Source organism: Lampris incognitus, chromosome 2 (genome assembly GCF_029633865.1).
Source record: "Lampris incognitus isolate fLamInc1 chromosome 2, fLamInc1.hap2, whole genome shotgun sequence".
Taxonomy (NCBI): domain Eukaryota; kingdom Metazoa; phylum Chordata; class Actinopteri; order Lampriformes; family Lampridae; genus Lampris; species Lampris incognitus.
The window spans coordinates 52,409,743-52,435,899 of NC_079212.1; the positions used below are offsets into that span (position 1 = coordinate 52,409,743).

General features: G+C 47.8%; 1 protein-coding gene across 3 annotated transcripts in view; it reads right to left on the reverse strand.

The window, feature by feature from the left end:
• Nucleotides 1-26,157, reverse strand: part of flna (filamin A, alpha (actin binding protein 280)) — a 70,135-nt gene that overhangs the window by 42,637 nt on the left and 1,341 nt on the right. For all 3 annotated transcript variants that reach the window (XM_056274501.1, XM_056274502.1, XM_056274500.1), the window contains exon 2: nucleotides 15,994-16,487. In XM_056274501.1, coding sequence (XP_056130476.1) covers nucleotides 15,994-16,363 — 370 coding nt within the window. In that variant the 5' untranslated portion in view covers nucleotides 16,364-16,487. The remainder of the gene's footprint in view (nucleotides 1-15,993; nucleotides 16,488-26,157) is intronic.

Here is a 26,157-nt window from a genome sequence, read left to right on the forward strand (position 1 = left end):
ACGGTGTTGTCAATGGTAATGGCCAGGTCTCGGTGCGGGCAAACTTTCCCCGGGAGGAACATCAGCTCTGTCTTGTCCAGATTGAGCTTCAGGTGGCGTGTCGCCATCCATTCCAAGATGTCGGTCAAGCACGCAGAAATGCGTGTCTCTACTTGTGTGTCAGAGGGAGAAAAGGACAAGATCAGCAGGGTGTCATCGGCATAACAATGGTAAGAGAAGCCATGCAAGCGAATACCAGAACCCAGGGATGTCATGTACAGGGAGAAAAGGAGAGGACCCAGAACCGAACCCTGTGGAACGCCTGTAGTCAGTCTGCAAGGCTCCAACACAGATCCCCTCCATGTCACCTGGTAGGAGCGACCCGTCAAGTAGGTTGCAAACATTGAGAGTGCAGAGCCTGTGACACCCAGCCCCTCGAGGGTAGAGAGGAGGATCTGGTGGTTCACTGTGTCGAACGCAGCTGACAGGTCCAGGAATATCAGGACAGAGGAGACAGAGTTTGCTCTCGCAAAGTGCAGCTATTCTGCACATCTCTGTCGAGTGACCCACCCTGAACCCAGGCTGGTTGGGGTCCAGGACGTTGTTCTGGTGGAAGTACAAAGAAAGTTGTTTAAAGACAGCACGTTCGAAAGTTTTGGATAGAAAGGGTAGAAGGGAAACGGGTCTGTAGTTTTTGACGTCAGAGGGATTAAGTGATGGTTTCTTGAGAAGGGGGGGGGGATCTAGCAGTCTTGAAGGCAGATGGAAAGCATCCTGCCTGGAGGGAGGTGTTCATGAGGGTTAGATAGGGAAGGAGTTCAGGTGCTATAGACTGAAGAAAAGGGGAGGGGACCGGGTCAAGGCAGCATGTGGTGGGGCAACTGGATGTGATGAGGTTTAGAGCCTCGTCGGGGGAGAGGGGAGCGAGGTGGGATAGGCTGGGACGTGGAAAGGTGAGGGAGGGTGCAGAGGGTGGGATAGTGCAAGCAGCACTAACCAGGTGGTGAGAAAAGGCGGATCTGATGTCGTTTACCTTCTTGTCAAAGAAGTTAGTGAAGTCATCAAGGAGAAGGGAGGAAGTAGGAGGAGGAGGTGGGGATTGAAGAAGTGTAGAGAAGGTTTCAAAAAGTTTCTTAGGATTAGAGGCAGAGGATAGGATTTTAGAGCGATAGACGGCAGCCTCAGCAGCAGAAAGGGAGGAAGAGAAAGTAGAAAGAAGAGATTGGAAGTTGAGAAGGTCCTCTGGGAGTTTGCCTTTTCTCCATTTGCGCTCTGCCACTCTCAGGCTCCGTCTGTCAGTACGTACTGAATCAGTCAGCCAAGGGGCAGGTGGAGTTGGGCGTGCAGGCCTGGAGGTGAGGGGACAGAGATTGTCCAGAGAAGAGGCGAAGGTAGAGAGAAGATCAGTAGCAGTGTCAGGGGGTAGGAGAGAGAGAGATTCAGGTGTAGGGAGGATAGAGGTAGCAGAGGAAGAAAGATCAGTGGCGGAGAGAGCGCGGAGGTGTCTACGGGTGGAAACCATGGGGGTAGGGGAAGGGGCTGAGGGTGGTGAAGAGAGGGAGAGCGAGTAGAACATGAAATAGTGGTCAGAGAGCTGGAGGAGAGTAACAGAGGGATTGGAAATAGGACAGTGTCTTGTAAAGGTAAAGGTCCAGTTGGTTGCCGGCCTTGTGGGTAGGAGGAGAGAGTGAGAGTTGAAGGTCAAAGGAGGAGAGGAGAGAGAGAAGAGGATCTACCTTGTTAGTGTGGGTGTTGAAGTCACCGAGAAGGATAAGTGCAGAGTCATCAACAGGGAAGTGCGCGACAAGTGTGTCAAGCTCCTCCAGAAACTCACCAAGGGGGCTTGGTGGGTGTTACACAACCACGATGGTGAGTTTGACTGGATAAGAGACAGTAACAGTATGAAATTCAAAAGAGGGTGGAGAAAATTGTGGAATGGAAACAAGAGAGTATTTCCATTTCAGGGAGATTAGCAGGCCAGTACCACCACCCCGCCTCCCAGCTCTGGGAGGGTGAGAAACAGAGTACACATCAGACAGAGCTGCGGGTGTGGTAGTGTTTTCTGGCATGATCCAGGTCTCAGGTAGAGCAAGAAAGTTGAGGGAGAGCAAGGATGTGTAGCTTGAGATAAACTCAGCTTTCGGCACCGCAGACTGGCAATTCCAGAGCCCTCCCGTCACCACTTGCTCATCATGAGTGGGATAGATGAGATTGGTAGGGTCACAGTGCCTAGGAGTGACCCAACGTCTATGCCAGCCCCGGGAAGAGGAAAGGACATGAATGCAAAGGAAACACAGTCTATACTACTAGGTACAGAAAATATAGATGACTGACCGGATCTAAAAAGAGCAGTCCGTGCTTGACGAAGTCTTGGCTTGAAAAAGTCACGCTTGCCTTTGTTCACTCTAGCCTTCGTTCAACCTAGGCTTGTTTGCCTGACGCTTGGAAGCTCAAACACATTCTTTATTTGTCAATCAATGATGAATGTTGAGAATGGGAAAAAGAAGAGTGCAGGTTACCAGCGGTCAGTTCATGGTCTCCTTTAAAGTGTCATGTAAATACCTTTCAGCTCATCCCAACCAGGTTCACACTTCTGGAAAGTGCGATTTGAGGAGGTGGAGAGGTTCCTTTCAGGGGCATGGAAAGGCACATCTAGAAGGATGCTTCTGTTCATGGGGGGGGGGGGGTAAATTCCAACATCAACGATTGTCTGCTTGACGGCCTTTGACTGTTGTGAGGCTGGGAGACGACGGGGCGTCCAGAGTTATTGGCAATGGTCTTAAACGGTAGAACGACCAAGACGGCCAGTATGACCGTTTTGGATTTTCAAAGTGTAATAACTTTGTGAGAAAAAAAAGATACAGAACTGCCGCTCCCTGAATGCTCCTAAAATTGTATACATTTAATTAAAATGATTTTTAGATCAATTGCACTAAAAAAAAAAGTTACCGACAAGATCTACCTAAAACGACCATGGGCGATCAAAATGGCCGCTCGTAATTTCACTTAATCGTGTGCGTCATGTCACTATTTATGACGCGTTTTGGTCACGTCATTTCCTTCGCGACGTTCATTGCGCTGTCCTTAAAAAAAACACAGACACACACACACTAGCGCCCTCCAGTGGAGAGAAATAGTCTAAACTTGATGTGTGATGATGTCCAACTCGTCTGGCTACAGACGCACCATGACTACCACCGAGGCGCTGCAGTATTTACAGGCGTTGGACAGCGGCCATTTTAAATTGTTTGAAAAATAGCATTAAAGTTGTTAAAATGTTAATTTTGGTGTCAGTTAGTTTCTTAACAGACATACTAACATATGTAATGCATTAATATCTCAACTGGGTATCTATCTTGACAACCGTGATCTTGACTTTTGACCGCCCACAGTTGCTCTAGTAGTTTTTAAGTTCCGGTCGTTGTTTGGGACTGTTTTAATATTTCTTTTCAGTTTTTTTTAAAAAAAAAATTTACTTTTCACATTTTATAGGCCTCGTTACGTTTGTTAGATTAGTAATATGTGTTTTCCGTTTTGTTTCTCAGGTAATATTTTCACTTTCAATTTTGCTGTTCAAGTTCGACCATCTGAAGTTGTAATTGTTTAAAAGCAGCGTGGTGGCGAGTTCGGGGGGGGGGGGGGGGGGCGACCGCAGAGACCGCCACAGCCGGGATGCGAACCCGCAACTCCAGCACTGCGGGCAACGTCGCTAACCACTCAACCAGAGGGCCTGACCCGTTAGTCAAGGGCTTCCGAGCCTATTCATCTGTGATCGTTACAGTATTAAAACGTTAATTTTCGTGTCAGGTAGTTTCCTAACAGACATACTAAAATATGGAATGCATTAATATCTCAATTTGGGTATTTGTCTTGACAGAATAGAGAGTTTAAAAACCGGCGGTCATTTTGACCTCCCATGGTCGTTCAAGGTAGGAGTGGGCTCTAGAGTTAAGTGATGGTGGTCCAGGGCGAGTTAACAATATTTCATCTTGACATCCAGCTCAGCACTTTGGCATTCGGGCGTGGCAGATAGGAAGTGTTTTGCTGCAACTCTGCTGGCCATTATCTCGGTTGGCCGTGCCGACTCTCAAAACAGGGGTAAGAAGAGGAGGAGGAGGAGGAGACGAGCTAAAAAAAGAAAAGGTATCTTGATGAACTGAGAGGTCCCCCCCCCCCCCAGATGAATCATTTCATGGTTGTAATATTCATGTTGGTGAAACTTCATTTACACAACATATACTCAGAGAGAACACACATCATATGAAGGGTCTCGTTTTAAAACACTACATCTTCATGTGAACTGTTGAACACTTCTAAAAATAAAATAAAAAGGCCACTGCATGAGAACAACTTCAAATCAACTGGGCTTTCACAACCATGTCCCACATAACACACCGAGGTACTGACACAGTACACAACACACTGGGGTACTGACACAGCACAGTAACACACTGCAGTACTGACACAGTACACAACACACAGTACATAGCACAGTAACACACTGAGGTACTGACAGTACACAGCACAGTAACACAATGAGGTACTGACACAGTACACAACACACAGGTATTGGGAAGAAACAGGCTGGCTCATATTGAAAGACAGGGGTGTTTGGCGATGTTGGGACAAAACCCACATGCAGAGCTGCAAGGACAAAAAAAAACAAACGATAAACTCACCTAGTAACACACACACACACACACACACCTGATCATAGGGAATGCTTGCTCAGGTCAGGCCCTGTGGCAGGATGGAGCCATGTGTGGCATACATACATACATACATACATACATAGAGTACATATGTGTGTCTTATGCAAGTCTCGGGGCAAGTGGGACACATTTGGGGAGCAAGTTGAGGATAAAGCTGTGGTTAGTGAGGAGGGAGAGCGGAGGCTAAGAGAGACCTGCAGTTAAGCCTGGCGGAGCTGGAAAAACATCTCAGAAAGCATCATGTCTACAAGTCTGGGCCAGAATTGAAAAAAAAACAGCTGATCCGATGATGGCTTTTCTCTCGGATCCCACCGCGGTTTCTGCGATGACCTAAACTAACTAGGGACTCTCGATCAGGTCTTCCAAGTGGAAAGTACACCACCACCTTCTTGGTCTGGTGCAGGTCCCACAACGGCCAAACATCCACCACCTTTTCAGCAAGACACAATCACTGGTGTGCTTCTACACCTGAATGATCAGAGCAGAAGGAAACTCAGCACTCGTTTTGAAGCAAGACCATTGTATGTTCTCCCCTCCGTGCTCCAATCTGTACTCAATATGGGCCCTGGTGCTTTGGTTGGGGGCTGTGGTTGGAGGGCTGGAGACTAATGAAAGGGGCTGGATATTTTAGGCCTGCGGTAGGAGGCAAGAGTCTGAGCCTTCTTGGCCAAGTGCTGCAGCAAGGGTCTATGGATGAGGTCGGGACAAGGAAGATGCTCCAAGACCACGTCAAAAACAGCTTAGCGTTTAAAAACAGCAGAACACATTTTGAATTTAAAAACTAAAGAAAAGAAAATGGATGCTCAGATAAAGCGTTTGGGTGGACACGGTGACCTTCACACGGAGGGGAGAAAGCAAATGGAATGAAACATACAGGCTAGCTCCCTGGCACTGGCCTGTCAAGATATACTAGAACTTTCTTTATCCATCCATCCGTTATCTGAACCGCTTATCCTGCTCTCAGGGTTGTGGGGATGCTGGAGCCTATCCCAGCAGTCATTGGGGAGACACCCTAGATAGGTTGCCAGGCCATCACCCCCCCCCCCTACACCTAGGGACAATTTAGTACAGCAGAGTCACCTGACCTACATGTCTTTGGACTGTGGGAGGAAACCGGACCCCCGGAGGAAACCCACGCAGACACGGGGAGAACATGCAAACTCCACACAGAGGACCACCCGGGACGCCCCCCAAGGCTGGACCACCCTGGGGCTCGAACCCAGGACCTTCTTGCTGTGAGGCGACCGTGCTAACCACTGCGCCCCCGTGCCGCCTACTAGAACTTTAATGGAGGCAAATCACCGACGCAGATATTTCACAACAGCCGTTGTGCCGCCTTCCTCCCCGCGTCAGCGGGCCTACCTTCCTGCATGTTCCGACAGCGGTGTGCTCGCACGCTGCCAGCCTGGCAAAACACGACATGTCAGCTGCTCCCTCATCCACGGTGGAAAAATACCCTCCACACGGTGATGAAGAGAAGCGGGGTCAGGGGGGAGACGCGTTTGTGTGACCCATCACCATGGGAACTCGGTACTTGGGCTCTATTGCTATGACAACTGATGGCCAAGTCAGTCAGCTTTGGAACGATGGGAAAGAACAGGGGACGGGGAAGGGGAAAGCAGCAATCAAGTCAGTCACATGACGGAGGGAAATTCACCTACTCAAGCCATCTCCAAATAAATGACAGCGATTAATTTACAGCACAGAGAAGTAGAGTGTAGAAGAGAGGAGCGTTTCCTACAGAGAGGGAAAAGATTCGATTGTTGACCTATGTGATAAGTTGTGTGTGCGCAACCTCTGCAAGTCGGTACACGCTGCATTCCTGCAGCGTGTACCGAAAAGGTGTGTGACGAAGCAGCCAAAAAGGAATGGCCACCCCGAAAACACGAGACTAAAATTACCTCCACAAAACCAGGAAAGGGCCGCAGCCAAGCCAAAAGCTGGAAAGAGTCGAGCTAAAAGTGGACCAGAACTGTGTCAAAGGGAAAAGTGAGGTCACACTAAGATTCAAACGCAGTAGCTTGTGCAGTGTGGAGGCTGCAGGATCGCCACCTCCCATCACAGTGAATGCCACACTCGACTGCTCTCATTACCGCTGATGCCAATTAACCCCCCCCCCACCCTACACCGCTACGCCAAGATGAAGACAGACATTTACATCTTCAACCTAGCTCTCGCCGACGCCATGCTGACGTTCCACAGCGCCGAGTACCTCATGGGCACCTGGCCGTCCGGAGAGGTCTTGTGGTCATCGCCATCCACTACTATGACATGTTCACCCGTGTCGTCACCCTCACCGGGATGAGTGTGGACCGCTATACGTTGCTGTGCACCACCCGGTCCGGCCGCTGGGGTTCCCAACGCCGGCCAAGGCCAAGCAGGTTAATGTGCTGAACTAAAAGTGGACCAAAACGGTGTGAGAGGGAAAAGGGAGGTCAGAGAAAGACTCATGTGCAGTAGCTTGTGCAGGGTGGAGGCTGCAGAGCTGCCATAGAGGCTGAAGGATAACCGACACGTGCTAAACTGCAAACACAGGGCTTTTTAACACAACATGCAAGCTGGTAAACACACACAACTACACTACACAATTGTTTTTTTAGTCATCATATAGTTTTCCATGCGATGATGTCTCTGTCAAGAAAGTGCGTCGGCACTCGTTCTATACCTTCTGAGCTATGACCAGCCACAGATATTGGTTGGGAACTGATGGAGTCAAGCATTACTCATCCTCTTCAGGGAGCAACAGAAGATGCCGCTTTAGAGAGCACGAACGGCCTGACCTCATGGGAAATATGAGAAACCGACGACGGCAAGACTTGCATGTTTGTGTGTATGGGTTGCTGCTCGACTCATGTCTCACACAAGCGCACACACACAAAGAAAGCCACTAAACATGCAAGGAATCTGCCAGCATTCCCGGCAGACCACAGTGTTGGGAGTCTGACGGAGCCCATATACGGACACAGACCGCCACATTCCCATTCTGCTGACTCATCCCCCCCCCCCCCCCCCGTCTGTGTGTGTGTGTGTGTGTGTGTGTGTGTGTGTGTGTGTGTGTGTGTCAGAGAGTGAGTGACAGAGGAAAAAAGGTATCAGAGATCAACAGACTGTGGAGGCTTCCGTAGTGTGTGTGTGTGTGTGTGTGTGTGTGTGTGTGTACACACACATGTTTAACTATCCTAATGTGGACCAAATGTCCTCATTAGGATAGAAAAACCAGAAACCACCTACCTTGTGTGGCCATTTTAGAGGTCCTCACAAGTAAAATAGTCTATTTTAGGGTTAGGACTTGGTTTTAGGGTTAAGGTTAGGGTAAGGGTTTGGTTAAGGTTAGGTTAAGGGTAAAGGTTAGGTTAAGATAAGGTTAGGGTAAGGCATGTAGTTTGCGTGGTTAAGGTTAGGAAATGAATGTAGTCACTGAGGGGTCCACATAAGGATAGTGAAACGAGTGTGCATGTGTGTGTTTTACCCCCTAAACTCCCATGACTCATCGTACTTGGCTCACTGCTCTGACCCGTGACGATGCTATGACATGTTCAACACCCCTGACCTCCAGTCTGGGACCATCTGGGAGTAAGGGGATGAAGAGGGCGAAGAAGAAGGGGGCTGTATCCAGCCTCCAGCAAAACATTTAGAGGGCATGAGGGTCTGCAGCACAGCATGCCACATGACGGCATGTTGTGCGTCTGCCTCACCTCTCCTCCTCTTCCCATCTTCGTCAGCCGCTGTCCCATGTCCGCACACACGCCACAACAATTCAGTCTAAGCTCACCTGAACAAACTCACTTCCAAATAAATGAGGGTGGGTCATTCACTTGCCCAAATTTACTTGTAAACTATTGAAGACACTGGTAATATAGTGCAAACACATTCCTCATTTGCCATGGCCTGAAATGTACAACACAGAGTACATTGGCCTATATTGTGATTTTCCCTTGAAGACCGAACAAGTACAGTCGTGGTTGGCTCATCACACAGACAGCCCGCGTGTGCTGGGTCAAGGCAAGTCAGTTTTATTTGGATTATCACAAATTACACATTTGTCTCAAGGGACTTTACAGCAACACAACATCCTGTCCTTAGACGCTCGCAGCAGATAAGGAACAAGTCCCCAAAACCCCTTTAACGGGGCAGAAGACAGAAAGAAACCTCAGGGAGAGCAAGAGGGGAGGGATCTCGCTCCCAAGATGGACAACGTGCAATGGATGTTGCACGTCTGTCCATCAAGCAGATCAGAAAGCACACACAGCAGCCATGTCCTGCAGAGGGAGGAGGCTAAGTGACCACCCTAAAGCCCAGGGAGACATAACTCTGAGGAAATGTCATACATTCCTCTCTCTCTCTCTCCCTCTCTCTCTCTCTCTCTCTCTCTCTCTCTCTCTCAAGCCCACTAACAGCTTACAGGACATAATTCAGAAGTAAAACTCAGAGAAGTTTAGAGTGAATCTGAGTCATTTCACCAGACGCGGTGCAGAATGCGACTACATGTGGAAGCCTTCATGTTCTTGGGCTCAAAAGCCTTCACCGGGGGGGTTCTCCTTCCCTCCCACCTTCCTCTTGTCCTTCTTCCATGCTCTGGTTTGAACGAGCAATACTAGAGCTACTACACTTCCTCCTCTTCCTTTCTGCTCCTTCCAGTCATCCTCCCCCCCCCCCCCCCCCCCTCGCTGGAAAAGTTCCTTCTGGTTTTTTGGCCTTAAAAGGGCAGAAGCAAACTGGATCCTGGCAGCCCACCCATTGCCCGCTCTCTGGTTACAGAGAGAGGGAGGGAGGAGGGCGGAGGGAGGGGACAAAGCAGGGGGGGAGGGGGAGGAGGAAGTAAGAAAAGAGAAAAATGCTGTGTGGGACATTTTTAAAGCCCACACTGACGGCAACGCCAGCTGGGGATAGGCTGAGATGTATTGAAAAGAGGAGATGGGACAGTGGGATAGGCTGAGATGTACTGAAGTGAAGAGATAGGACAGTGGGATAGGCTGAGATGTACTGAAGTGTGGAGACGGGACAGTAGGATAGGCTGAGATGTACTGAAGTGAGGAGACGGGACAGTGGGATAGGCTGAGATGTACTGAAGTGAGGAGACGGGACAGTGGGATGGGCTGAGATGTATTGAAGTGAGGAGACTGGACAGTGGGATGGGCCGACCCCGACTGCAACCTGGGAGAGGACAGGGAACAAGGAGGCTGCTGTGAAGGAGGGGAAGGGCAAGGTGAATGGGAATAGGCTCACAGCAATGCAAGGGGGGGGGGGTTGAGGAGGTGAGAAAAGGACGTGGGGTAAAAACGGTGATGAATGAGGTGCTCTCACACCACGTGGCTTTCATCAACAGTTAATTTCCTGTAAACAGCTCAGAACTACAACCAACTTTAAGGCCAGATCTGACTTCAGGTAACAAATACGTTTTGGCCCAATAAAACACAGTAAAATATGGAGATGTAAAATCCCTCCAGACTTATTTCCACCAGTGGAAAAAAAAAACAAACTTTTGTTGGAAAAATCTTCAACAATTACACTAATGAAGACAAATCAAGAATCCCAAACAAATGCAGAACAGACCCAGAAGTGCAGTTCAAGCTGAAGTCACGGCAGCGGTGCAACAAAGCTCAGCTCACTTCTGCAGTTTGCTGCAGTAATGCAAAAGTGTTGTTGCAAGCGTTGCTGCAGAGAAGCACAGGGCAGCCGCAGCAGGGGCGAGGTGGGCATTTCTCTCCAGCCTCAGGTCTTCTGAGCAGCCCTGCCCACAAGCGCCTGGGATCGGTCAAAAAGTTAAGTATAGGCGCTTCCCCTGAAGGTAAGCAGAGCATGCAAGTGACTGCTGGCCAACACAACACAACGCTCTGACGGACAAACCCCAGCCGTCGTAGGCCCATCTCAAGGCCAAAAAAAAAAAAAAAAAAAAAAAAACTTGTGGGGATGAGGGGTTGAAATGTCATCTCATGACTAAAAAAAAAATATGTAGATCATCTTGTCAGCAACAGATTTTTGCTGAGCAGATAAAGAAAAAAAACCCCCACTGTCTCTTCTTTTTCCTTTGTTGAGTTTGAACACGAGGCGTGGGGTGTTGTGGCACATTTCCAGACCTGTGATGTAATGCGACAGTCTAAATACCATTACACTGAATGGGAATGTCCACTATGCTAAGCCTCGCTGTCCACTCCACTGAACTTTTTTTTTTTGCCATTCCAGACAGGAAGTTATGCTAATGATAATGAGCTGGCAGGAAGTGATCCATTTTAACCTTACTGAGTGGCCAAAACCACCGGCTTCTAATCTCCCTGTTATCTCCCTCTTTTGCCAACATTCCTGTCTGCCCTGTTCCTCCACCCAGCTCCTCCACCCTGCTCACTGGCTTTTTACCCCATTTCAGAGAAGTGCGTATAATGCAACATGCCATCTGACTGACTTTCAGGAAACTATTTCGATACACAACAGAGACTCTGCTTTTCTGTCCCTTCTGTGTGTTATGACGAACGTGACAGTGGTTCGAGCAGAGAACAGCTATTAGAAAGCTGCTCGGCAGCAGTCCCCCCTGGACTCGGCATTGTGCGCTCTAATCGCATATGAACATATATCACATTAAATCAGCGAGTAGACTTTTATGCTTGCTGGTTTACTGCCTGTTGCCTGGGACGTTGCCCATCTATGTTGGAGACAAACAGAAAAGCCTTTGCATCTCCACCCAGGCTACATCAGCTAGCAGAGCTGCTTTGTAGTCTGCAGACTGGCCTCTTCCCAGTGTGAACCCATTTACAGGAAGTCATCCCCTGTCTCACTGCCATCTCGTTCCTGCCATGCATGATGCCAGTCTATTTTTGTTGAGCAAGCTGGAAATAACATCCGCTTTTCTTCATATTTAAAAATCCTTCACAGTGTTCAGTTGCACATTGACGGGAAAAGGGACTGACAGAGGGATTTAGGGTTCACCACATGGGCGGCCACCACATTTACAGTGATGGCTGCCCATATGGGCTTCTGGCTGCCCTGGTCAACAGAATGCAGAACAGAACCAACAACGAGAGGAAGGTGGACTTCTACTTCCCCGTCATTTCTGTAATCCTTAGAAAGACTCCCTACTTGTTAAACCTGTCTTTTCCAAAGTGAACTTAACTTCTGCTACACAGCAGAAGAGCCATACGTAGATGGTTCAGTGCTGCATCTAACATGGGTGGCTCAAATGTAGAGGAGGGTGAGAATGAAGGAAAGTCAGTCATTCTGAATTTTAAAAACGAAAGCTCAACTCAGGTCGCTGCTTTTACTTTGAGGCTAGACGCAAAGTACTACAAGGTGGCAACACCTCAATACCTGAAAGCACAATCGTCTGCTTTTTCCATTACGTTATCTGCGATATGTCATTATATAACAGGTACATATTTCTACCTGCTGATGGTTGCCAAAGAAGCCTTGTTTCAACCTGTGTGCACCGCTCCTCATCTGGTGCCGAGGAGCAGAGGAGAGAAGAACAGCTGCATGGCTGCTCAGCCCATCTCCAAAGCTCACCCAGTGAAGGACTACACCGTACGCGACGGCCACCTTCCCGTGAGGGACCACACCGTACGCGACGGCCACCTTCCCGTGAGGGACCACACCGTACGCGACGGCCCCGTTCCCGTGAGGGACCACACCGTACGAGACGGCCACCTTCCCGTGAGGGACTACACCGTACGAGACGGCCACCTTCCCGTGAGGGACCACACCGTACGCGACGGCCCCGTTCCCGTGAGGGACCACACCGTACGAGACGGCCACCTTCCCGTGAGGGACCACACCGTACGAGACGGCCACCTTCCCGTGAGGGACTACACCATACGTGACGGCCACCTTCCCGTGGTGGACTACACCGTACGTGACTGCCCCGTTCCTGTGGTGGACTAAACCGTACGTGACGGCCCCGTTCCTGTGAGGGACTACACCGTACGTGACGGCCATCTTCCTGTCGGGGACTACATTGTACGTGACGGCCCCGTTCCTGTGGGGGACTACACCGTACGAGATGGCCACGTTCCTGTGAGGGACTACACCGTACGAGACGGCCCCGTTCCTGTGAGGGACTACACCGTACGAGACGGCCATCTTCCTGTGAGGGACTACACCGTACGTGACGGCCATCTTCCTGTGGGGGAGTACACCGTACGGGACATCCCCGTTCCTGTGAGGGACTACACCCTACGAGACGGCCATCTTCCTGTGAGGGACTACACTGTACGACATGGCCCCGTTCCTGTGAGGGACTACACCTTATGAGACATCCACCTTCCTGAGGGGGACTACACTGTACGAGATGGCCCCGTTCCTGTGGGGGACTACACCATACGAGATGTTCCTGTCTCCACCAGTTTAGGTCCAATGCAGATTAAATGCAAAGGGCTGGGTCACTGACAGACAAACATGCTTTTTGTAGGGTAGTTAAACTGATTGAATATGGTGATTACACAGGCAGATTCTGCTCAAGAACTAGTGCGTGTTAAAGTACACACACAAGTGCATGCAGAGATGAAAATGCTCCCAGATGATGCCAGCTGAAATAATCAAACTTGTTCAGACATGGACATAATGAGCACAACAGTCTCCTGAACACACACACACACACACCCTTCCACCTCAATGAACAAGGCAGAACATAGCAGCAGAAATACCTTGACAAAGCCTCAGCCTTTAGATAAATCAACTAATTTGAGACAACCCTGGCATGCACGTCTATCCAAACACACATCAAAACATCTACCAACCAGCTACACAACACACACACATCCCAAGAACAGATGCAACCACAGTGACACACGGCTGAAACACTTCCCTCACTGACCCATAAATGACTTTAAAGTCAAGTTTTATTGTTAAATATTTGACTTCTAGTTCAAGACTTTTGTTCCCAATGGGAAATCTGGTTTGCAATCGGCACATACTCCCAAAACATGGCAGGACGCACAAACTGGGAAGGAGGGTGAGCTGGTGGAGAGTTTATCCTCCATTGCACCACCACAACAAATAAATGAGAACCTCACCCGGCTTGGTCACACATCACGCGCTGGGATTTGTGTAGGACCCGTCTCACCAAGAGACCAGCAGAGCCGCAGTATAAATAATCCCCTCCTCAATTATCACCCACCCACTGCTCCTCTGATCACCTCTAGCCAGTCACACCTTGTTCTCACCACAGCAGCTAGGTGGCAGTGTTGTCCCAACCAGCGTTGCTCTCCCACATGGACGTTGTCTTTAATCAGCACTGTGAGTTGTGAGGTGTAGAAAATACGCAGATTACCTGGTGGAGTCAGAGTTTGGATAATAAGCAATGGCCTGTGCTAGGAATGAGCGGGGAACGGCGGGTTTGGGTCTGGATCAGTATTTTATTGGTGATCTCTCAAGCATGCTGAAAACTTCAAATTAACAGCCTTTGGCAGTTTAGGAACAAATCTGGACCAATGCATTTTAAACAGTGATTCCACCTAGGAGTGAGTCCTGCATCCTCCGTCCTTCATAAAGATAAAGAGGAAATGCCCTGAAAGGAACCTCGTGCAAGACGCTGAGCCCTGATGGCAGTTTGGCAATCTGTGGTGAGGGTTGCTGGTTGGGTGTGTCCACTTTCTGCAGTGTGAGAAGGAAGTGAGGGAGAGAACTGACTCCTCTCTCATCCTCAGATTAGACAACTCAGAAGGAGCTGTTAAGAGGCGGGTGAGTCAGCATGAGGATCAGACAGAGGGCTGGGTCGTCGGTGCTTGGCCCTCCGGTCTGAGCAGCGGGCGTGAACCGTTTACTTAGAAAGTCAGTGGGGAGACAATTAAGAAGAAAAACAACAATAAGTATTAATCTGCAAGTAGAGTTGAAGGAGACCAGGCCCACCACCCATCAGCTGCCACTTATCTGATGCTCTACTTTCCCTTTGCATACTTACGTGGAACCACAGTGGCATACACGTTATACATATGCCGTGCCCACAATTTCACTTGACAGCCCCAGAAATAGTCCAAGTAGAAGGGGTGAGGTAATTCTGGACCCCTACCACACACACACACAGAAGCATGTTGTGTTTGGGCCAGGCACCACGATAACGACATCATTTCTACTGATGTGATCGAATCAGCAAGCCCAGCTTCCAAATATACGCTGGTCCAGAGCTGTGGGTCAGGGTGCTCTGCGTATGTTTGAGCAGCTGAGCTCACCCGGTTCCCTGAATGGTCAGGGATTCAGGCCAGTAACACGCCTGTCGAAAGAGGAACGAGTTGAGGAGGCATGCCCTTGTGGAGAGTCAGATCTGATTGATGGATACCCAGCCATTCAGAGACACCTTCACTCCATGATACGGTCTCCTCCTCGCGTTCACGGAGAAAAGCCGAGAACTGAATGAGGACCCAGTATCATGCGTTTACTCAGCCACATGCAGATGACATGATCATGTACGAGAGATAACATCAAAACCAGAAGAGCTGGCCTATAAAAGAGTGGTGTCTGGTGACACTGTAAAAATCACCCATGATGCAGACGGGCTGAGCCCATGAAGAGCCTGACACGTTTTACACCATCAAATGTGAGCCAAGTCATGTCTCACGCACGGAGCAGCCAAGCCCATGGCAGCACGCACACAATAGGCGTGTGTGCGCGCGCGCGCCCCCACTAGGCCTTATCTACATCCTGGCCCATAACGTTGGCGCTATAACCCGGTCCGGCCCGGTTCCGTCGCCAGATTGCTACGGGGAAACAGCCCCGCATGCCCGCCCGTCTCAACACTGCACACAAAGCGCCGAGAACACCAGCAGCGAGAGCCGTGTTGCTCCGAAAAGAAAGAACACCGTCTGCAGCCCAGCAGCAGCAGCAGCTCCTGGTCGGGATCAGCAGAGACTCCCCGGCTGAGGGATCAGCAGACACTCCCTCGCTGATCTCGACGCTGCAGCGTTGCTTTATTGTACAACGTGCGACTCCCGGTAGGCTTCCTACGCGTAAACCTGCCAACGGAGCCGCATCCGCTTCTACACAATGCACCGTTTCTTTTAACAAAACACACACACACAACATAAAACACAATCACATCTGCGTTTGGCCGCACATTAGCTGTCGACTGCTCGAGTCGCTTTCGCCCAGAAAGTGTCGCTTTTGTGACGCCCTGCACGGCGGCAGAAAGTCAAAGCGGGTGGGGGAAAGGACACCAGAAGCAAAACGAGGGTTCGAGCCCACCTGCGTGTTAGTAGTGTGTGTGTATGTGTGTGTGTGTGGGTCAGCGTGTCTGGAATGATGCCTACCAATCGCTTTTCATGCCACAGTCCGCGACAACTGCGAGAGCACTTGAGGCAGCGGCGCCTCGTTGCTGACCTACCTATGGACACCAGCTTGATGTTCTCCTTGTCCAGGAACTCCAGAGCCACCGACACGTTCTCCAGCTGCATCTGGCGGAAGGTGGGCCTCTGGTTGTACTTTCTGAACATCTTCTTCTGAGACAAGACCTCCAGCAGGCCGATGAGCCGCAGTCCGTCGCCGAGGTCCGTCTGCAGGTTGGCGATCCGCTTGTTGACGCATTTCAAGTGCTCGTTGCACCAGCGCGTGAAGGTGTTCTGCTGGATCTTCTTCCACGGCGCGTCCTCGGCCAGGTCCTTCTCCGTGGCGGGCATGTCTGCGTCCTTGTCCGGGGAGAGAGCGTTGGGAGCGGGCGCGGCGCTCTGGTGGAGGCGGGGGTGGGAACCACTCATTTTTATGGTCTCTGCCGTCTCTCAGTTCGCTGGCTCGCAGCTGAAGGGTGGAGTCTGTTCTAACTCTTGCACGGCCGCTCCCTCTCGGTCGCCGATTTCGCCCGCTGTTGGGTTTTTCTGTCTGCTAGAAAGAAAAGCGGAGAGAGAGACACAGAGAGAGAGAGAGAGAGTGAGAATTATAGCCCGGAGACAATGGTTTCGCAAATGAAAGTAGGCGTTTATAGCACGCAGCCTACGTGTGGAGCATGCTGCTCCCACAGCGGAGCAGAGACAGACATGTCGGAGTGAGGAGCAGCGCTGTTCCTCCCTCCTCCCAACTTACACCGATCACCTCACACGTCTCGTCGAGGACTGCAGGAGTTTCGGGGATTTAGATGCACAACCTCAAAACGATTAGCACGCGGGACGGTTGTAGTGTCAGCACGCACACACACACCGTGAATACTCGTTATGATTTCCTCCCCCTTATATCTATCCATCTCTCTCTCTCTCTCTCTCTCTCTCTCTCTCTCTCCCTCTCACTCACACACACACACACCTGTCTGTGTGCACCTGAGGGGGAGGGGCTGAAAGACGGATACTCCCACATTCTGTCTATTTGGCCCAAGGGATCAAAAATCAATCAATCAATCAATCAAGCTGGATTTTATGTAGCGCTTTCTAGCTGAAAATGACACAATTTTCTAGTAGAAATACACAGCTTAACAAATATAAGACCTATGCTAGTCCCTTTGATTTGTACATTTCCCTCATATGGCTCTGTAATCAACAGGGGTTGTTTCCAGGTGAGCAGCAGCAGGAACGCATCCCTGCACATGTGACGAGGTGATAGATGTGATGAGGCGATAGCGTAGTAAGGGCCTGTAGGAGGCAATAGGGTAGTAAGGGCCTGTAAGCAATAAGGTAGTAAGGGCCTGTAGGAGGTGATATGGTAGTAAGGGCCTGTAGGCGATAGGATAGTAAGGGCTTGTAGGAGGTGATAGGGTAGTAAGGGCCTGTAGGAGGTGATATGGTAGTAAGGGCCTGTAGGTCATAGGGTAGTAAGGGCCTGTAGGAGGTGATATAGTAGTAAGGGCCTGTAGGTGATAGGGTAGTAGGGGCCTGTAGGAGGTGATAGGGTTGTAAGGGCCTGTAGGAGGCAATAGGGTAGTAAGGGCCTGTAGGAGGTGATAGGGTAGTAAGGGCCTGTAGGAGGTGATATGGTAGTAAGGGCCTGTAGGAGGTGATAGGGTAGTAAGGGCCTGTAGGAGGTGATAGGTTAGTAAGGGCCTGTAGGAGGGTTGGGGTCAGGTTGCACCGCTCCTCTTGATATAATCATTTGTGTAGTAGACATATACAAATACAGTCTGCCAAGCATGATTTCAGCTGGCAGATATTCACAGGGTGGGGCATTAGCAAAGCCTCATAAGGATGCTGGTGTACAAACATTTGTTTGTGTTCATTCTGTATGTACCACTTGGCTTTGTGGTTATACACTTACTTATTTATATTTATTCATGCCTTTATAGAAGCAGTTCTTGGCGTGATGTACACTTGAGGCATCATCAGTGTTGTGTTTGTGGTTTCACACAGTTGGTTTCACCATTTATTCAGATTTAACATAGCTGGCTGGGTTTACTTTTTCATATTTTCTATAGAATATTTAGTTGGTTAGGATTGTGTACTTGATCATTTATGTTGACAAAGACAATTCCTCCAGTTTCCCTTTGTTCAGTTTTAGGATTATTTTAAGAAATTTGAGCTGTCTGAGGAGGTATGAGATGATGTGAGATTGTATGAGGTGGTATGAGATTGTATGAGGTGGTATGAGATAGTTTGAGGTGGTATGAGATAATATGAGGTGGTATGAGATTGTATCAGGTGGTATGAGATGGTATGAGGTGGTATGAAGTGGTATGAGGTGGTATGACATAGTTTGAGGTGGTATGAGGTGGTATTAGGTGCTATGAGATGGTATGAGGTGGTATGAGATAGTGTGAGGTGGTATGAGATGGTATGCAGTGGTATGAGGTGATATGAAGTGGTATGGGATGGTATGTGGTGGTATGAAGTGGTATGAGGTGGTATGACGTGGTATGACGTGGTACGACGTGGTATGACATGGGGTGTCATAGCAGAAATATGGAACGGAAAGAAGGTGTGGTGACATGTCAGTTAAGTTAAACTCATAAATAAGTAGAGTGGTCCACACAGCAGTGAGTGATGGAGGTGATGGAGGTGATGAAGGTGATGAAGGTGATGGAGGTGAAGGAGCATCCCTCCCTCCAGATGCGCTTTGAGAAGACAATAGCTGAACCAGCTAGGAACATTATCGCTGACCCCTCTCATGTCCAATATTCTGAATATGAACTGCTCCCATCAGGTAGCGCTACAGGGTTCTAGTTCAATACATCAGGTAGCGCTACAGGCTTCTAGTTCAATACATCAGGTAGCGCTATAGGGTTCTAGTTCAATACATCAGGTAGCGCTACAGGGTTCTAGTTCAATATATCAGGTAGCGCTACAGGGTTCTAGTTCAATACATCAGGTAGCGCTACAGGGTTCTATTTCAATACATCAGGTAGCGCTATAGGGTTCTAGTTCAATACATCAGGTAGCGCTATAGGGTTCTAGTTCAATACATCAGGTAGCACTACAGGGTTCTAGTTCAATACATCAGGTAGGCACTACAGGGTTCTAGTTCAATACATCAGGTAGCGCTATAGGGTTCTAGTTCAATACATCAGGTAGCGCTATAAGGTTCTAGTTCAATACATCAGGCAGCGCTATAAGGTTCTAGTTCAATACATCAGGTTAGTTCAATACATCAGGTAGGCACTACAGGGTTCTAGTTAAATACATCAGGTAGCGCTACAGGGTTCTAGTTCAATACATCAGGTAGCGCTACAGGGTTCTAGTTCAATACATCAGGTAGGCACTACAGGGTTCTAGTTAAATACATCAGGTAGCGCTACAGGGTTCTAGTTCAATACATCAGGTAACGCTATAGGGTTCTAGTTCAATACATCAGGTAGCGCTATAGGGTTCTAGTTCAATACATCAGGTAGCACTATAGGGTTCTAGTTAAATACATCAGGTAGCGCTATAAGATTCTAGTTCAATACATCAGGTAGGAACTACAGGGTTCTAGTTAAATACATCAGGTAGCGCTACAGGGTTCTAGTTCAATACATCAGGTAACGCTATAGTGTTCTAGTTCAATACATCAGGTAGGCACTACAGGGTTCTAGTTCAATACATCAGGTAGTGCTACAGGGTTCTATTTCAATACATCAGGTAGCGCTACAGGGTTCTAGTTCAATACATCAGGTAGGCACTACAGGGTTCTAGTTAAATACATCAGGTAGCGCTACAGGGTTCTAGTTCAATACATCAGGTAACGCTATAGGGTTCTAGTTCAATACATCAGGTAGCGCTATAGGGTTCTAGTTCAATACATCAGGTAGCGCTACAGGGTTCTAGTTCAATACAGGAAAACACACCTGAGCAGGTATGAATCTCTCTCTTCTCTCCATCAGTGGCTCTACTACACTCAGGACATGAGGAGGGGTGAAACGAGGGGCTATGCTGAGGAGGGGTGACATGAAGGACTGTGCTGAGGAGGGATGACATGAGGGGCTGTGCTGAGGAGGGGTGACATGAGGGGCTGTGCTGAGGAGGGGTGACACGAGGGGCTGTGCTGAGGAGGGGTGACATGAGGGGCTGTGCTGAGGAGGGGTGACACGAGGGGCTGTGCTGAGGAGGGGTGACATGAGGGGCTGTGCTGAGGAGGGGTGACATGAGGGGCTGTGCTGAGGAGGGGTGACACGAGGGGCTGTGCTGAGGAGGGGTGACATGAGGGGCTGTGCTGAGGAGGGGTGACACGAGGGGCTGTGCTGAGGAGGGGTGACATGAGGGGCTGTGCTGAGGAGGGGTGACACGAGGGGCTGTGCTGAGGAGGGGTGACATGAGGGGCTGTGCTTGAGGAGGGGTGACACGAGGGGCTGTGCTGAGGAGGGGTGACATGAGGGGTTGTGCTGAGGAGGGGTGACATGAGGGGCTGTGCTGCTGTTGTACTATCATGTATGTGTTTTTACATGGCAGATCTTTACATCCAAGACACGTTTCCCTCAGGATGAATAAAGCGGTCTTGAATCTTGAGACTTGCCACAAGAGTCCAGAGTGTGAGTCTGACTCATGCCCCCAGCATGCCCTGCAGCCTCGTGGTGTAAAAACCATTACATAAATGACAGTATTCAATAACGAGGGACTACAGAGGAACTGGTTTTCAGATGACAGCCTCAACATGCTAGTTCTGATGAGTCTGTCAGGGATGAGCAGTGTGATGCAGGAAGGTGCAGGAAGGCCAGTGTGGCTGCAGGCCTTTGTTCCAACCAAGCAGTTACACACCTGAGTCTAATAGCCAACCTGCAGTCTTTACTAAGGACCCTGATTTGTAGGCTCAGGTGTGTCACAGCTTGGTTGGACCAAAGACCTGCACCCACACCGGCCCTTTCTGGGTCATGCTGCCCATCCCTGGTCCACATGTTCCTCTTCCTGACTTGGTCCACACGTTCCTCTTCCTCACTCCAGCCAACACAACATGGGGAGATGGGACTCCTGCAGCTTTGACTAAATAAGGAGATCAGTGCCAGGAGACACAGTGTGGCTGTCCGGCATCTTACCATGTTTCCCTTTGTGTGTGTGTGTGTGTGTGTGTGTGTGTGTGTGTGTGTGTGTGTGTGTGTGTGTGTGTGTGTGTGTGTGTGTGGTCAAGAGAGTATTTAAGGAATGCCCACCCTTCCCCAAAACAACCCTGCAAACCCCAGCCTTAATAAACCCCCCCAATAATAATCTATCACACACACACACACACGCATACGCAAACCAGCATCCATGCCATTTAAAGACAATAGGCCAATACCATCAGGCAAGTCGGGGCAGTTCCCTGCGGTCCCTGGATATATTATCTACCCCACTTGTAAACCCACAGAATAGCTCACATCTGACAGATAGTGGTGATAGTACACACACAGCCCTGTGGCTACAGTAAACCATGTGTGGTGCAGAAGGACGGAAGAAAACCAACCCACACAACAACAAAAACAACAGCAACATGGCAGAAGAACTGAGGCATGGACATGATGGTGATGTTCAGATACTGTTTCTTGCTTAGTATTGATTATATTAGTATTGATTATATTAGTACTGATTATATTAGTACTGATTATAGTAGTATTGATATTAGTACTGATTATATTAGTATTGATTATATTAGTACTGATTATATTAGTATTGATTATATTAGTATTGATATTAGTACTGATTATATTAGTACTGATTATATTAGTATTGATTATATTAGTACTGATTATATTAGTATTGATTATATTAGTATTGATATTAGTACTGATTATATTAGTACTGATTATATTAGTATTGATTATATTAGTACTGATTATATTAGTACTGATTATAGTAGTATTGATATTAGTACTGATTATATTAGTATTGATTATATTAGTATTGATATTAGTACTGATTATATTAGTACTGGTTATAGCAGTATTGGTTAAATTAGTCCTGATTATATTAGTACTGATTATAGTAGTATTGATTATAGTAGTATTGATTATCCATTTAACTTGCGCACATATTCATGTAACCATAGATAACTTTCCTAGTGACGGTTTTTTTGGCAGTTTTGAATGACAGTAAACAAACTACTAACTGGAAATGATGGCAGCTTGAAGACAGTACTTAACCTAACGCTCTTCAGATTATTTCTGGATGGGATTTGTCCCAACAAACTGGCTGAACATAGGGCACAGATAGAGTGAATAAGTAGATGAAACCCTTTTAAAGAGAGGGGCTCAGAGTCTGAGTCTATCCAGTCCTCTGATGCCCTCTACAGTATGAATCTGGTACTACACCATGTCTGCCTGACATGGTGTAGTACCGGATTTTCCCGTCTATCCCTCTTTTGATGGAATGGATGTCATCAAAAGAGGAAAATATTTTGCTTTTATCGCATCCTGCTTGCCTCTGTTTACATCTCATGTTCCTTCCTTCATTTTAGCCCCTTCTGATATTGGGCTAAAAAGTAAAACTGACTTGACTTAACTTTTGTTGGTTATCCCCTCCACTGCCTCCCCACTTCGTGTCTGTTTGAAGGCTGGGCGATGGCAGACAGATGAATGGTTCCCCCTTCTTCTTCCCTCTTCCTCTGGATAAATGCCACATATAAACTTCACCCAAGACAGTCATCAAGACCGTTTTGGATGTTCAAAGTTTAAAAACTCTGTGGAAAAAAGATACAGACCTGCTGCTGCCCGAATTCTCCTAAAATTGCATATATTTGCATTAAAATGAGTTTCAGATCAATCGCACAAAAAAAAGGTTATGATAAGATCTACCTAAAACGACCATGGACGGTCAACATGACTGCCTCATAATTCTCGCGTCATCGTGTGCGTCATGTCAGTATCTATGACGTGTGTTGGTGGCGTCATTTCCTTCGTGACGTTCATTGCTCCGTCCTAGAAACACGCTAGCGCCCTCCAGTGGAGAGAAATAGTCTAAACTTGATGTGTGACGACGTCCAACATGTCTGGTTACAGACGCACCACCGATGCGTTGCAGTACTTACAGAAGTTAGACAGCGGCTATTTTAAACTGTATGAAAAATAGTATCAAAGTTGTTAAAATGTTAATTGTGGTGTCAGCTAGTTTCTTAACAGACATACTAACATATGTAATGCATTAATATCTCAACTGGGTATTTATCTTGACACAATATAGCGTTTTAAAACCGTGGCGGTCAAAATGACCGTCCACGGTCGTTCTAGTAGTTTTTAAGTTCCGGTCGTTGTTTGGGACTATTTCAATAATTGTTTTCAGTTTTTTTTTAAATTTCACGTTTTATAGGCCTTGTTACGTTTGTTAGATTAGCAATATGTGTTTTCTGTTTTGTTTTTCATGTCATATTTTCACTTTTCCAATGTTGCTATTCAAGTTCGACCATGTCTCTCTGAAGTTTAAATTGTTTAAAAATACTATTATAGTTGTTAAAATGCTCATTTTGGAGTCAGTTAGTTTCTTAACAGACATACTAACATATGTAATGCATTAATATCTCAATTGGGTATTTATCTTGACACAATATAGAGTTTAAAAACCGTGGCAGTCATTTTGACCGCCCATGGTCGTTTTAGGTAGGAGTGAAATCCCGGTCGTTCTAGTGTTAAAGCATGACCCTGAGTTTTCACTAAGCAAGACAAAAACTTTCTACTCAGCTGAACTCGTTTGCATCTTCATCAACAGCATTCCAAGTCAGTGGTCACAGATGACGTCAGTCACATCCAGTTTCCGGGAGAGGAAACCCAATTACTGGAACAAGAGGCACTATCTAATTAAGCCCTTCCTGTTGCTGTGCTTCGTCATCTCAACCACGTCTGGCTGAGACTGTAGTTCGTAGTGATTTACAATACAATGCAAATGAAGAGTAAGTTTCATGTCCTGGATCACTTAACGGCGACTGACACCAAAATAAGCCTTTTAACAACTATAACACTATTTTTAAACACTTAAACTTCAGAGAGACATGGTTGAACTTGAATAGCAAAATTGAAAAAGTGAAAATATTACCTGAAAAACAAAACGGAAAACACATATTGCTAATCTAACAAACGTGACAAGGCCTATAAAACGTGAAATGTAAAAAAAAAGAACTGAAAATAAATATTGAAACAGTTCCAAACAACGACCGGAACTTAAAAAATACTAGAACGACCGTTGGCGGTCATTTTGACCGCCACGATTTTTAAACTCTATATTCTGTCAAGATAAATACCCAGTTGAGATATTAGTGCATTACATATGTTAGTGTGTCTGTTATGAAACTAACTGACACCAAAATTAACATTTTAACAACTTTAATACCATTTTCAAACAATTTAAAATGGCCGCTGTCCTACGCCTGTAAATACTGCAAGTAGTCCATGGTGGTCATGGTGCGTCTGTAGCGGCGTCTGTACCCAGACATGTTGGACATAATCACACATCAAGTGTAGACTATTTGTCTGCACTGGAGGGCGCTAGTGTGTTTCTAGGACAGAGCAACGAACTTCATGAAGGAAATGACGCGACCGACACACGTCATAAATACTAACATGACGCACACGATGACGCACAAATTATGAGCGGTCATTTTGACCGCCATGGGCGTTTTAGGCGGATCGTGTGATAACCTTTTTGTGCAGTTGATCTAAAACTAATTTTAAATGTAAATATATGCAATTTGAGGAGAATTCGGGGAGCGGCAGGTCTGTATCCCCCGCCCCCCCCCCCACAAAGTTATGAAACTTTTAAAATCCAAAACGGTCATAATGACCGCTTTGGTCGTTCTAGTGGACATAAGGTTTTATAAAGTGGTACGTGTTACTAATTAACTGTGTGATGTGTGGATGAAGACGCGCTGGTCAGTGATGGTGTCATGTTGACCCCACATGACCTCTCCGTGGCGCAGCACTGATCCCACCTCTGACAGGGCTGCTGTGACCAGAGCATGACGTCAGATGAAGCAGGTGCATGGCAGAGATATGCAGAGTTGAGTCGATATTTGCAGTTGGCATGAGTAGAGCAGAGACAAGATGACCTGTACCCTGTCTGAGAACTTTGCCATGCTCATACGCAACTTCACAGTGAAAGAATTTTTGGATATATGCAATGCAACGCCAGTGTATACACACACACCCAGAACAAGTGTCAAGGACACGGAGCAAGGCTGCTGAATTGTGATTATTTGTGTAGTTATGGTATGATGGTGACTAATCTGTTCCCCTCGCTATTGTTTCACCAGCCGGCACAGCCCATGCCCATAACCCGTCAGCATGGCTCACCACAACCCAGCAGCGGAAGTTAGACACACACTTTTAAACACACTTACACTCAACTCTGCGGTGAGAGTGAGAGTGCAGCACACAGATTAGAGCGGGAGGAGACTGCGCTCCCTCCGCAGGCACGCACGTGTGTGTGGACTGTGACTGCTCTTTGGTGAAAATAGGCTATGTCAAATCAGGACAATATATGGCATGTATAACCAACCCTCTTCACCATCATCATCATTGCCATCTTCCTCCTCTAGTCGTTAATCAACATCTCTTCATCAGCAGCAGTGACGTCAGACAGGTAAGTGTGGGTGGTCAGCCATCAAAGCAGCTGTTCAGGACACCTGCTGCAGGTCCACATCTGCTGCAGGTCCACATCTGCTGCAGGTCCACATGGATCAGGTCCACATGGGTCAGGTCAACATCAGCGGCCCCACACGTTAATCACACTGCATTTCCAGCTTGGTGTTATAAAATACCGGGTGCACGGCAATTCTACCGCCTCGCAACAACAAGGAAGCTGATGAGCTGCAGCTCTTTGCAGTTTGGGGGCGAGGGTAAGATGCTGCATTGCACTCCTACCCCCCCCCCACGAAAAACCATAAAAAGAAAGTAATGAAGAAGATGTGGCCACTGAGGACCAGGGGGAAGACTCACTGCAGTCTTCACACATGTACCAGCACCACGGAACACAGTCAAAAAAGCTATAATAATAATAATTATAATATTAATAATAAAACACAATCCATCCATCCATCCGCTTACCCTGCTCTCAGGGTCGCGGGGATGCTGGAGCCTTTGCCAGCAATCACTGGGCGGCAGGCGGGTAGACCCCCTGGACAGGCCATCGCAGGGCTAATAAGACTTAATATGAAATAGATATACCAAACGTAAAATATAATGAAACCTATAATGTTTGTATAAAAC